The sequence below is a fragment of the Heptranchias perlo genome, chromosome 2 (assembly GCF_035084215.1).
Source record: "Heptranchias perlo isolate sHepPer1 chromosome 2, sHepPer1.hap1, whole genome shotgun sequence".
Taxonomy (NCBI): Eukaryota; Metazoa; Chordata; class Chondrichthyes; order Hexanchiformes; family Hexanchidae; genus Heptranchias; species Heptranchias perlo.
Window position 1 is genome coordinate 158,034,735 of NC_090326.1, and position 13,338 is coordinate 158,048,072.

The window sequence follows — 13,338 nt, forward strand, 5'->3', positions numbered from 1 at the left end:
TTGAGGGGTCTGAAATAAGGGGACATGGATATAAAATTAAATGCAGGAGATTTAGGACAGAAAGCAGGAGAAATGTTCTTTACACAGAGGTCTCTGAGGCTTAGAAATATGCTACCAGAGTTAGTGATTGAAGCAGAGACCATGTCAGCATTTAAGAATAGGTTAGATAGTGATTGAAGGAAAGGGCAATTAAAGGGCATGGAAACAGAGTGGGCACATGGGATAGAACTACTGCTACTATTACTACTACAAAAAAAATATTCTCGACACCTGTGTTCTTGCAAATCAATACCTCCATCTCCATCCTTGCTTCCCTCTTCAAAGTTGTTAAACATGTTGCTGCTTCCCAAATACATGACCATCTTTCCCACAAGTTCATGTGTGAGTCTCTGCAGTTCTGGCAAAAGGTCATCTCCCTGAAATGTTAACCTATTTTCCTCTCTCCAGAGATGCTGTCTGATCTGCAGAGAGTTTCCATTTTTATTTCAGACTGCTTACAACCTCAGCATCCTATTCGGCCCCAAACTGAACATCCAGCCCATATCCTCTCCATTGCAAGGACTGCCCGCTTCCACTTGGGCAACACTGTTCAACTCTGCCCCGCCTCAGCACATCTACTGCTGAAAACCTCATCCTTTAGTTTGTCACCTCTAGACTAGACTATTCCAATGCTCTCCTTGCCAGCCCCTATCTTCTCCCCTCAGTCCTCCATTAACTCCGGCTTGGAAACTACTATGAGGTGCCAAAGTAAAAACTGGGCTGATCTGTCCATCAGATTTCCTTCACGTTGGAAAGTATCTTATTTCCAATCCGTATATTCCTAAGACAACCTGGCTACGGTCAGAACTTCATTGTACCCTTAAAATTGCGTAAGAAATAGATATGTAAATTCCTCCATTAAAATAGTTGACAAAGAAATTTTGTTAAACATTCATATATCAATATGCACAGAAAATAATTTCAAAGTCTTTTTTGGGAATCACTGGGGAAGAGCAATGCCCTAATATTGCATAATTGACACACCAATCAGCTGTGCCATTGGGCTGCCATTGATGCCTTTAAGTCAGTCTATTTTCCTTCGTAACACTTAGGTTTTAGCTATCACTCATTCCTTCTTTTTCTATTTACCCAACTTTCTCTGATAGTGGAAGGAAATTTTTTGGTGTAATCATACCTTAAACCATTTAACTTCTGCATTGGCTCTTGAGAGTTCACATTCAAAAACAACTTTATCTTTCTCTGGAGCTTTGATATCTTCTAAAGCTTTGGTAAAAGTCACCGGAGGCTCTGTTAAAAAGAATGAGAATAACAGAATAACTGCAACTGGTGGAAGGCAAAGTTTAAAAAGTTGAACTTCTAAGTACTTGTAAAACTTCATTTTTTAACCTTTTTAATGTTAGCAGAGAGACAACATTTCCATTGGTTAAATTTTAAACCAGCATTTGGATGTTTAGCGGGCACTATGTCATTAAATGTGCATGCCGTTATTGCAGGGACATCGCTTGACTCTGCAAGCAGAGGCTCAAGGCCCACAACTATCACACCACCAACCTCTACCTGCCACCAGAATTGTGCTTCCTTCACAGGGAGCACTTAGACACAGCATTAGGCTAAGAATTAAGACACAGTCCTTGTAGGAGAATCATGGGAAAGCATGGCAGCTTACATCACTTCATCACTATTAACAGCACTAAACAAATATTGATCTTTTTATATCTTTGTATGTGTAGAATTTTTGGAGAGGGCATGGGAGAGAGCTGGGAAATAGTAATTCAGCTTGAGTAGAGTGAACGTGTTGTTCTTGGGGGCTGTAAAGTGTGGGATCTAAGAGGTCAAAGTTGATCAGAGGGAGGTGTCCATTACTGGAAGCAGTTATCAATCACAGAGTTCCACTCAAATCTCCCTGCTTGAACATCAAGTCCCTCCATGTCACACTCCTCTTTCTGTGGGCCTGCAGCTCCATGTCCCCCCACCAGCCCCCACCCACCTTGTCCTGCTGCATGCTCAAGCTCTTTAGATTTAGAATTGATCAGCATGCAGAAAAGAGTGATAATCTTAGAGACACTGGCCCACACCTTGCTAGGCTGATGTACTGGCAAAAATTCAGTGAGAGCGGGCAATTCCGCCCACTGCATTTTGCAGGGTCAGCTAATTTGCATGAGCAAGAGCAGACTGCTGATGGAGATCCATCCGTGATTGAGCACAGACATTAGGGGAGGCTAAAATCACAGGAACACAACAACGCTGAAAGTGTAGGAGATGCTAAAGTGGGAGAGCAGATGCCAGTTGAGGACTTGTCAAATTGCTCCCAGGCTCTCCATCTGGCGCTGATTAAAAAGAACGCAAGAGCAAACTTCACAGCGGAATCAGGGTCTGTCCTGTTAGGCAAGTTAGCACATCACTTCCACGGTGTCAGCCGTGGCTCAGTGGGTAGCACTTACACCTCTGAGTCAGGAGGTTGTGGGGTTCAAGTCCCACTCCAGAGACTTGAGCACAAAATCAAGGCCGACACTTTAGTGCAGTACTGAGGGAATGCCGCACTGTCGGAGGTGCTGTCTTTCGGATGAGATGTTAAACTGAGGTCCCGTCTGCCCTCTCAGGTGGACGTAAAAGATCCCATGGCATTATTTTGAAGAAGAGCAGTGGAGTTCTCCCCGGTGTCCTGGCCAATATTTATCCCTCAACCAACACCTAAATAGCAGATTATCTGGTCATTATCACATTGCTGTTTGTGGGACTGTGCTGTGCACAAATTGGCTGCCCCATTTCCTACATCAGTGACTACACTTCAAAGTACTTCATTGGCTGTAAAGCGCTTTGGGACATCCCAAGGTCATGAAAAGCGCTACATAAATGCAAGTCTGTCTTTCTTTCTTTCTATGTCACATTGTCATTCTTATTTCCCCTTTCTCCCCCATGCCACTTGGAACTGCAGTAGCAATTGGGAACACTTCAGTTGAGTCTGGTTTCACAAACTCAAGGCCACAATAGAAAGATAGATGGAAATAAAAGAATGCAAGAGGTTCAGTGCAAAAACACAGAAAAAGTTCCAGTCAAAATGTATACTTCAACAACAACTGAAACAATAGCTCATAAACTCCATTCTTTCATATGGCAGAATTTGGCCATAAGGTCAACAGAGGGACCAGAAGGGAAAGCAGAACCTGTCTACTCCAGATGTGAACCCTTGAAAGTTACACTAGCAAATTCCAACAGAGGAGGGTGGATACCTCTTCTACTTGTGCCCCAAAACTAACGTCAAAATGGATGGGGCATGTCCACCTATTCCGCTGGATGGGCACCTCTGTGGCGCTACTACTGACACATGGGGCACAATTTTAAAAGGGAAAAACTGCTGGGTTGGCATTCAAAATCGCAACCATTTCGGACCAGCCCCCAATCCCTCACTTCCTGTTTTCACCGGGGCAGGACGAGGGGCGGGCGACCAACCTGCTCCCAGGTGGCGGGTTGGTGATTACAACCTTTCAAGGAGATGGGGGCCTCCATTTTTCCAGAGTTTCCAATTTCAACCCCTGGGGGCCGGGATTCCCGGGCCTTTTCTTTCACACCATAGAGCTGCAGGAGTGCTTCCCCCGGGCTTAACATGCCTACCTGCAGCGAACACCCAAAGATCTCCGACCAACCTCCACCCAACGATCGCAGACCCCTGATCAGCCCCCCCAATGATCGCGGAACCCCGCGTGACTCCCGATTCTCCCTCCAAATGATCACGGACCCCCGATCCCGACACCCCCCCCCCCCCCCCAAAGTGACTGACCCCTAATCCCTACCCGCATGACTGAAAGCCCCCCCTCCATGACCCCCATGCCCACCGGTGCCCCATGCCAACCCATCTCCACCCATTACCCCCATCCTTACCTGACTTACCTGAACACGTCCTCTTCCTGGCTGCTCTCCCTTCCAACTGAGGCCAGGCTATCAATCAGGCAGGCCAGTCAGACGGTAAACCAACAAAAAAAACATCAAAATTGTAAGGACGTCCAGGAAACTCGTACTTCCAGGTTTCCCGTCCATAATTTGACTCCCCCCGCCCCCTTCCTGGCTCGGGGTCAAAATCATGCCCATGGTGTCCGCTGCTAACAAAGAAGTGGGCAACAGTTCAGTTCTGCTGCACTTCTAGGTCAATTATTTTCAAGAAGCAGGTCAGGTCTGTTGAGCAGTCATGTGGGCGAGGTGCACAATGGGCACGGAATCCCTCCCAGAGTCATGAAATTTAGTGTGAGACATCATTTGAATAATTAAAGAACTTAAATGAGGCTTATGCAGCCTTATTTTTGCCCTCAAAATTGCACATCACAAAATGCTAAATTTTACACCTGTGCCTGTCACCAGCCAGACTCTTCGCTACTAGTGTAACATCTCACAAAATCTGTCCTTGAAGCTCGTGGTTTAGTACTTTGATTTGAACATCCTTTATAGAAAGGTTACAGCATGGAAGGAGGCCATTCAGCCCATCGAGTTTGGAAATCTTCCACAATAATTTAATTTAATAATAGATCTATGTGTGATGGAGGGAGTTGCACAGAAGACGATTTTTCTGTAAATTAATTGGCAAATTTTCAGTGACAGCAGTCTGTTCCAACCATAGTAGCACTGTCTCCAGTATTAATTAAATGCCTATTTGGCAATAGGTTTCTGGTCTACCAGGAGATGGCACCGCATCCAAAATTTACCAACATGTCAAGATACCAGCTATCTGCCAGTCCGTAATGCTTACTGTTTTAGTCTGCAGCTGTAGTTTTACAGAAAGCTACATTTTTACTAGGAATCACTCCTTGCTTCACAATTTGATGAATTTAAACATGGTTCACTCAATCGTGACAAAGTTATTGTTGATTAATTAGCTACAGCCATCAAAGGATCAAGGTATTATTTTTAAAAAAATATACAGGGAGCATTGCTCAATTATTTACCGCAGCAAGACTTCAGTGATATAGCAACAAACATCTGGGAAGGAGGGAAATATTATTTGTGTGTTCATGATGCTGTTTAATGATTTATCCCATTGGCCTTGAAATAATAATCTACAAATCTTTACAGCACATATCTGAAATTTGTCCACTTTTTTAGCAAATGGATTAACCCATTGAAAATAAATGGATTTATGCATCTGAAAATAGGAATTTTAAAGTTTAAATTCTAGGTTGGATAATTCTGAAATATCTAATTTTAAAATACATCAATAACTAGCAATACCATTTAAACAAGCTGATTGTTAGTGGTAGCCAAAATGGGAATATTATTTTTGTTATCTACATCTTCGAATTTATACTATTTACAATGTGAATTGAACAACTATCAATTGTCTTTTTTAAAAATGCAAATGAATGTTTGGAGGTGTTGTAAATTTTATTTTTATATCTTCTTTAGGTCTCCTTACAGCTTACACTGAACAGTAACTGAGAGTGCAAGAACATAATACCAGCAGATACCAAGGAGCTAATCTAATTAATTAAGCTGGGCATTAATGGGGAAGAAAAGTGTAAGGGAATTCCTTTTTACTCAAACTGCTGGCTCTTTTTCTGGAACAAAATGATAAGCTTACTTTAAATTTCTTTGTTTTTAAAACATCACTTTTATCGTTAGAAAGGATACTCTCAAGGATGGTTTCTCTCCTGCTAGGCTACTCCTGTGTTGTCAATTACGGGAAACATCCCATGCGTTCTGTAGCAGCTCCACTACATACAGGGATGCAACTTCAAAACAGCCCAAGAACCATTCTGCAACTGGCTGAAAAACCACACTACAGGCTGCGTATATTGGCATCCTAGTAAGGAGGAGACCCTACCTGAGGGCCTCCCTGCCAGTACTAAAATTAACAATTTTTAAAAATCTATGAAATTTAATGAGACTATCATTTTCTTCTATAAAAAGCAGTGTATTTTGATCAAATAGTAAACCCCCAAAACTTTCCTTGCCCTTTAATACAAGGTTTACCTGTTACAATGAGTCTTCCAGATGTATGTATGTCTTCAGCTTTGAAACTAATCAGCCCTGAATCCTCAGTCTTCAAAGTGGACAACGTCAGGGCATGCTTTTTGCCCAGTCTGGTAATCCTGCAGTTGGCTCCTGCTTTCAGTCTGATATTATCCTTCAACCAGGTTACTTCCACATCTTCGTGGGACAGCTCAACTTCAAAAGTGTGAGTTTCTTTCTCGTGCACCTTCACCTCCTCCAATCCTTTGATCAGTTTGATCTTTCTCACTATTTAAACAAAGAATTGTTAACATGCTTAGTAGTAAATTGGTGATCTTCAAAACATTATAAGCAAGAGGTGACAAAAGTGGTAAAAATTAGGAGTTGATAAGGGCAGAAGGCTTAATTTCTGGATGTTGAAATTAGATATTTTGGACCTCAAATTCATGGCTATCATTAGTTTGATACCTTCGTGAGACTGTATCTGATGTTCAGGATATCACTGAAACCTCAGGCAAAATGGGATTTATGAGACCAGTCTTCCAGAATATGCTCGTTTTATTTTTATTTGCATACTTTTAATTCGGTTTATCTATCAACTGTATTGGCATGTTCACCCTGATCACAGTGTATATCAGGAGTGCCCAAGCTTTTAATCTTCGAGGTAAACTTGCATGCATATTATGGATCGTGGCAGGTCTCAAAGTTTAAATCAATGTTAATTTTCATACATTCAAGTTGTAGATAGTAATAGATCTTCATGTTTTGAATAACAAAACTGGAATGTCTGAGGCTGGTGCTTTTTCAGGGCACTAAGCCCATAAATTTAAAGGCTCTTCAGTTGAGGTGTTCCTGTTTATAAGCCAGAAAGAAGAATTACATTTTGTGACATCGAGAACAGGCAGACTAAAGACCGCTGTTTCTCCCCTTGGTGCCTACTCTTGTGTGTCCTCATACTTCTGATGATTTGCACCAGGAACTTTCATGGATTGAGATCCAGGCCTAGTAGAAGGAGATAGTCTTGACAGTGAGTGCCATCATCAGAAACCCCGCACAGTTATTCCATACTGGATAAAATTCACTAACTTCTATAAGGCATTAAGGTAACAGAAGGCAGTCATGCCTTGCAACAGTGCACCACAATAAGCATGTTTCCCAGCTGCAGCCACCTTGCCCTCACTGTGCTGAACTATCTGCAACTTAACACCTACAGGAAGGAGTTATCACAGTAATCTTCGCACCCCTTCCTTCTGCCACAAGTGTTCCTTTACTCACACAGAAGCAGTGGAGGACTGACATTGCCAGCACCTGTTCCCACCCCGTTAAGGGATGCCTTTTGAAACCTGGGTTGCGTTTCAAATGATGGCATGTAGAGTGCCTTCATTCTCTGCTTTCTTCTTAAAAGAGAAACTACCCACAACCAAAGACAAGGACAAATCACCTAAATCCAGGGTCAAATTATCAGCAAGCCATCTCAGGACCTCCTGCCACATATAGAACAAGTAGGAGGCTAGGATTGAAAGGACACACAAGAATGGGCACCGAGACATTTCGGTAGGAAGAACGAGGAGAAGCAATATAAGCTAGAGGGCACAATTCTAAAAGGGGTACAGGAACAGAGAGATCTGGGGGTATATGTGCACAAATCGTTGAAGGTGGCAGGGCAGGTTGAGAAAGCGGTTAAGAAAGCATACAGGATCTTGGGCTTTAATAAACAGAGGCATAGAGTACAAAAGTAAGGACGTCATAACGAACCTTTATAAAACATTGGTTCGGCCACAATTGGAGTAATGTGTCCAGTTCTGGGCACCGCACTTTAGGAAAGATGTGAAGGCCTTGGAGAGGGTGCAGACGAGATTTACTAGAATCATTCCAGGGATGAGGGACTTTAGTGACATGGATAGACTGAAGAAGCTGGGGTTGTTCTCCTTGGAACAGACAAGGTTGAGAGGAGATTTGATAGAGGTATTCAAAATCACGAAGGGTCTAGACAGAGTAGATAGAGAGATTGGGCACTAAATTGGGCCGTGTAGCAGCCGTTGTTTCAGTGCTACGCAGCCTCTCCGACATCCAAGATGGCGTCTTGGATGTGCACGCATGCACGTTTCCAGCGTGGCGTGCGCCAGACGCCATCTTGGTATAGGAGTTAGCGCAGGTGCAGATAAAGAACACTGGGATCGTGTAAAGTAGGGCGAAAATGACTTCAGTGTGCAACACTGATTTAAAGTGATAGACACAATTTTGGCAATTAACATTTAACTCAATACACAGTCTTAACCCCGACCATCTGAACGTGTCTTAGAGTGCCTGGACCCCCCACCAGCATTATTTAAAGGGGTAATGCAGGATTTACACGTTAGTTGTTGGATTATTGCTTCTGGCTGCCGAGATATTTGTAACTGTTTTTGGAGGTCTCCCAGACTTCAATACGAGGACACGGGGACATAGCCTAACATTTAGAGCCAGGATGTCACGTGCAGGGATGAAGTTAGGAAATGCTTCTACACGCAAAAGGTGGGAGACGTTTGGAACGCTCTTCTGCAGACGGCAGTTGATGCTTGCTCACTTGTGAAAGTTAAAGCTGAGGCTTCTTCGACAACACCTCCCAAACCCGCGACCTCTACCACCTAGAAGGACAAGGGCAGCAGGCACATGGGAACAACACCACCTGCACGTTCCCCTCCAAGTCACACACCATCCCGATTTGGAAATACATCACCGTTCCTTCATCGTCGCTGGGTCAAAATCCTGGAACTCCCTTCCAAACAGCACTGTGGGAGAACCTTCACCACACGGACTGCAGCGGTTCAAGCAGGTGGCTCACCACCACCTTCTCAAGGGCAATTAGGGATGGGCAATAAATGCTGGCCTTGCTAGCGACGCCCACATCCCATGAACGAAGAAAAAAATAGATAGATTTCTGTGAACTAAGGGTATTAAGGGATATGGGGCTAAGGCGGGTATATGGAGTTAGGTCACAGGTCCACCATGATCTCACTGAATGGCAGAACAGGCTCGAGAGGCTAAATGCCACTGCCACTTGCTGCCTCTTGATATGCGCCACCTTCTCCTGCAAGAAAGCGGGACATATGTCTAGGTGATGTGCCTGTCATGGTTGAATAGCTGCCAATGTGTGCAGCCTGTGAGTTGCGGGTGGGCAGCTTGAAACAGTGGTAATGTGCAAGGGTGAGAGGAAGCATTTGATTGGCAGAATTGAGTATTGACGGAAAGAGTTTGTTGGTATGTGGGGGATGGGGAGTGTAGTGCATGGTGCAGTTGGTAGGAGACGCCACTTGACAATTGACCTCACTCACCTTGACCACTCATGTCAAAGCATCGAACTTCTTCCTGCACTGCATCCATGTTCATGATGCTGTGCGCCTGACATTGACTTCATCCCCTGCTGCCTCCCAGTGCCCTTTGAGTATATGTCTGGAGGGCCTCTTGCCCACCCACCCCTGCAGATATAGGATGTCCCTCCTTCTGTCCACCTCTTGCACCAAGGCCTCTAGTGCGTTGGCAGAGAACCTTGGTGCATGCACTCTCGCAGGCCTGGTACCAACTCAGATCAGTAGATTGGTGAGGTCTGGCGTGTAGATTGGAGGATGTGGGATTTAGTAGTGCGCAACCTTTATTCAATGTTTTAACAAAACTCAGCAGTGTGTAAACATAGGGATGGGAATTACATCTGTGTTTTACGTGTGCAATGTCTGATCACCGTTCAGACAGTAGATTGTTATTTTCAGCAAATAACAGGTACCAGCTACCTTTAAGAGATTTCGAAGAAACATGCTGTCTTTAAGAGATTGCGCTCCCTCTGGTGGTGGAAAGTGCAAATTGCATTGATTCCACGTGCAAGGCCTGGAAAGGATTACAGGTAAGTTCTCGGGTGGGTCAAAACTTGCGTCCTGCCTGCGCAGGGGCCATTGGACGCGGGGTAATAGCACATCACGCTACCTACGCCCAAAAACGGCCCCTATCCAATTTTTCCCCCAAACTGTTCCCATTGGCGGAAGGGTCAAGAACCAGAGGACACAGAATTACGGTGATTGGCAAAAGAACCAAAGGTGACATGAGGAAAAACTTTTTTACACAGCGAGTGGTTAGGATCTGGAATCCACTGCCTGAGGGGGTGGCGGAGGCAGATTCAATCATGGCCTTCAAAAGGGAACTGGATAAGTACTTGAAAGTAAAAAAGTTGCAGGGCTATGAGGATAGGGCCAGGAAGTGGGACTAGCTGGATTGCTCTTGCATAGAGCCGGCGCAGACTCGATGGGCCAAATGGCCCCCTTCCATGCTGTAACATTTCGATGAATCGATGATTCTAAGGAGATGCACAGTGGTCTTAAAAACAGTTGTCAAACTTGTTTCCATTTGAGATGTTGTTGCCACTGATGGGATTTGTACAGAATGACTTAGAATCATAGAATCATAGAAGTTTACAACATGGAAACAGGCCCTTCGGCCCAACATGTCCATGTCGCCCAGTTTATACCACTAAGCTAGTCCCAATTGCCTGCACTTGGCCCATATCCCTCTATACCCATCTTACCCATGTAACTGTCCAAATGCTTTTTAAAAGACAAAATTGTACCCGCCTCTACTACTGCCTCTGGCAGCTCGTTCCAGACACTCACCACCCTTTGAGTGAAAAAATTGCCCCTCTGGACCCTTTTGTATCTCTCCCCTCTCACCTTAAATCTATGTCCCCTCGTTATAGACTCCCCGACCTTTGGGAAAAGATTTTGACTATCTACCTTATCTATGCCCCTCATTATTTTATAGACTTCGATAAGATCACCCCGAAACCTCCTACTCTCCAGGGAAAAAAGTCTCAGTCTATCCAACCTCTCCCTATAAGTCAAACCATCAAGTCCCGGTAGCATCCTAGTAAATCTTTTCTGCACTCTTTCTAGTTTAATAATATCCTTTCTATAATAGGGTGACCAGAACTGTACACAGTATTCCAAGTGTGGCCTAACTAATGTCTTGTACAACTTCAACAAGACAGCCCAACTCCTGTATTCAATGTTCTGACCAATGAAACCAAGCATGCCGAATGCCTTCTTCACCACCCTATCCACCTGTGACTCCACTTTCAAGGAGCTATGAACCTGTACTCCGAGATCTCGTTGTTCTATAACTCTCCCCAATGCCCTACCATTAACGGAGTAGGTCCTGGTCCGATTTGATCTACCAAAATGCATCACCTCACATTTATCTAAATTAAACTCCATCTGCCATTCATCGGCCCACTGGCCCAATTTATCAAGATCCCGTTGCAATCCTAGATAACCTTCTTCACTGTCCACAATGCCACCAATCTTGGTGTCATCTGCAAACTTACTAACCATGCCTCCTAAATTCTCATCCAAATCATTAATATAAATAACAAATAACAGCGGACCCAGCACCGATCCCTGAGGCACACCGCTGGTCACAGGCCTCCAGTTTGAACCACCCTCTGTCTTCTGTCGTCAAGCCAATTTTGTATCCAATTGGCTACCTCACCTTGGATCCTGTGAGATTTAACCTTATGTAACAACCTACCATGCGGTACCTTGTCAAAGGCTTTGCTAAAGTCCATGTAGACCACGTCTACTGCACAGCCCTCATCTATCTTCTTGGTTACCCCTTCAAAAAACTCAATCAAATTCGTGAGACATGATTTTCCTCTCACAAAACCATGCTGACTGTTCCTAATCAGTCCCTGCCTCTCCAAATGCCCGTAGATCCTGTCTCTCAGAATACCCTCTAACAACTTACCCACTACAGATGTCAGGCTCACCGGTCTGTAGTTCCCAGGCTTTTCCCTGCCGCCCTTCTTAAACAAAGGCACAACATTTGCTACCCTCCAATCTTCAGGCACCTCACCTGTAGCTGTCGATGATTCAAATATCTCTGCTAGGGGACCCGCAATTTCCTCCCTAACCTCCCATAACGTCCTGGGATACATTTTATCAGGTCCCGGAGATTTATCTACCTTGATGCGCGTTAAGACTTCCAGCACCTCCCTCTCTGTAATATGTACACTCCTCAAGATATCACTATTTATTTCCCCAAGTTCCCTAACATCCATGCCTTTCTCAACCGTAAATACCGATGTGAAATATTCATTCAGGATCTCACCCATCTCTTGTGGTTCCGCACATAGGTGACCTTGTTGATCCTTAAGAGGCCCTACTCTCTCCCTAGTTACTCTTTTGCCCTTTATGTACTTGTAGAAGCTCTTTGGATTCTCCTTTGCCTTATCTGCCAAAGCAATCTCATGTCCCCTTTTTGCCCTCCTGATTTCTCTCTTAACTCTACTCCGGCAATCTCTATACTCTTCAAGGGATCCACTTGATCCCAGCTGCCTATGCATGTCATATGCCTCCTTCTTCTTTTTGACGAGGGCCTCAATCTCCCGAGTCATCCAAGGTTCCCTACTTCTACCAGCCTTGCCCTTCACTTTATAAGGAATGGGCTTACCCTGAACCCTGGTTAACACACTTTTGAAAGCCTCCCACTTACCAGACGTCCCTTTGCCTGCCAACAGATTCTCCCAATCAACTTCTGAATGTTCCTGTCTAATACCATCAAAATTGGCCTTTCCCCAATTTAGAATTTTAACTTTTGGGCCAGATCTATCATTCTCCATAGCTATCTTAAAACTAATGGAATTATGATCACTGGTCCCAAAGTGATCCCTCACTAACACTTCTGTCACCTGCCCTTCCTTATTTCCCAAGAGGTCGTCAAGTTTTGCCCCCTCTCTCGTCGGGCCATCCACATACTGAATGAGAAATTCCTCCTGAATACACTCAACAAATTTCTCTCCATCCAAGCCCCTAATGCTATGATTGTCCCAGTCAATGTTGGGAAAGTTAAAGTCCCCCACTATTACCACCCTATTTTTCTTGCAGCTGTCTGTAATCTCCTTACATATTTGCTCCTCAATTTCCCGTTGACTATTTGGGGGTCTGTAGTACAATCCTATCAAAGTGATCTCTCCCTTCTTATTTTTCAGTTCTACCCATATAGACTCAGTGGGCGAACCCTCGGATATATCCCCTCTCACTACTGCCGTGATGTTCTCCCTAATCAAGAATGCAACTCCCCCTCCTCTCTTACCTCCTGCTCTATCTTTCCTATAGCATCTGTACCCTGGAACATTGAGCTGCCAGTCCTACCCCTCCCTTAGCCATGTTTCAGTAATAGCTATAACATCCCAGTCCCATGTACCCATCCATGCCCTGAGTTCATCTGCCTTGCCCATCAGACTTCTTGCATTGAAATAAATGCAGTTTAATCTAGACTTCCCTTGGTCTTTGCCCTGCTTTCTCAGACCATCTGTCCGGTCATGTTTTGTACACTCTCCCTTACTGCCTTTTGTTTCTGTCACCACTTCACTTCCCACTG

At 44.4% G+C, this 13,338-nt stretch overlaps 1 protein-coding gene across 1 annotated transcript in view; it reads right to left on the minus strand.

Annotated features, from left to right (window-relative positions):
* The window catches only part of LOC137299362 (obscurin-like), a 552,786-nt gene that overhangs the window by 421,785 nt on the left and 117,663 nt on the right, over positions 1 to 13,338 (minus strand). The window contains exons 18-19 of the mRNA XM_067968057.1: positions 5,959 to 6,225; positions 1,175 to 1,287 (exon numbers count right to left, since the gene is read on the minus strand). Of these exons, the coding sequence (XP_067824158.1) occupies positions 1,175 to 1,287; positions 5,959 to 6,225 (380 nt within the window). The remainder of the gene's footprint in view (positions 1 to 1,174; positions 1,288 to 5,958; positions 6,226 to 13,338) is intronic.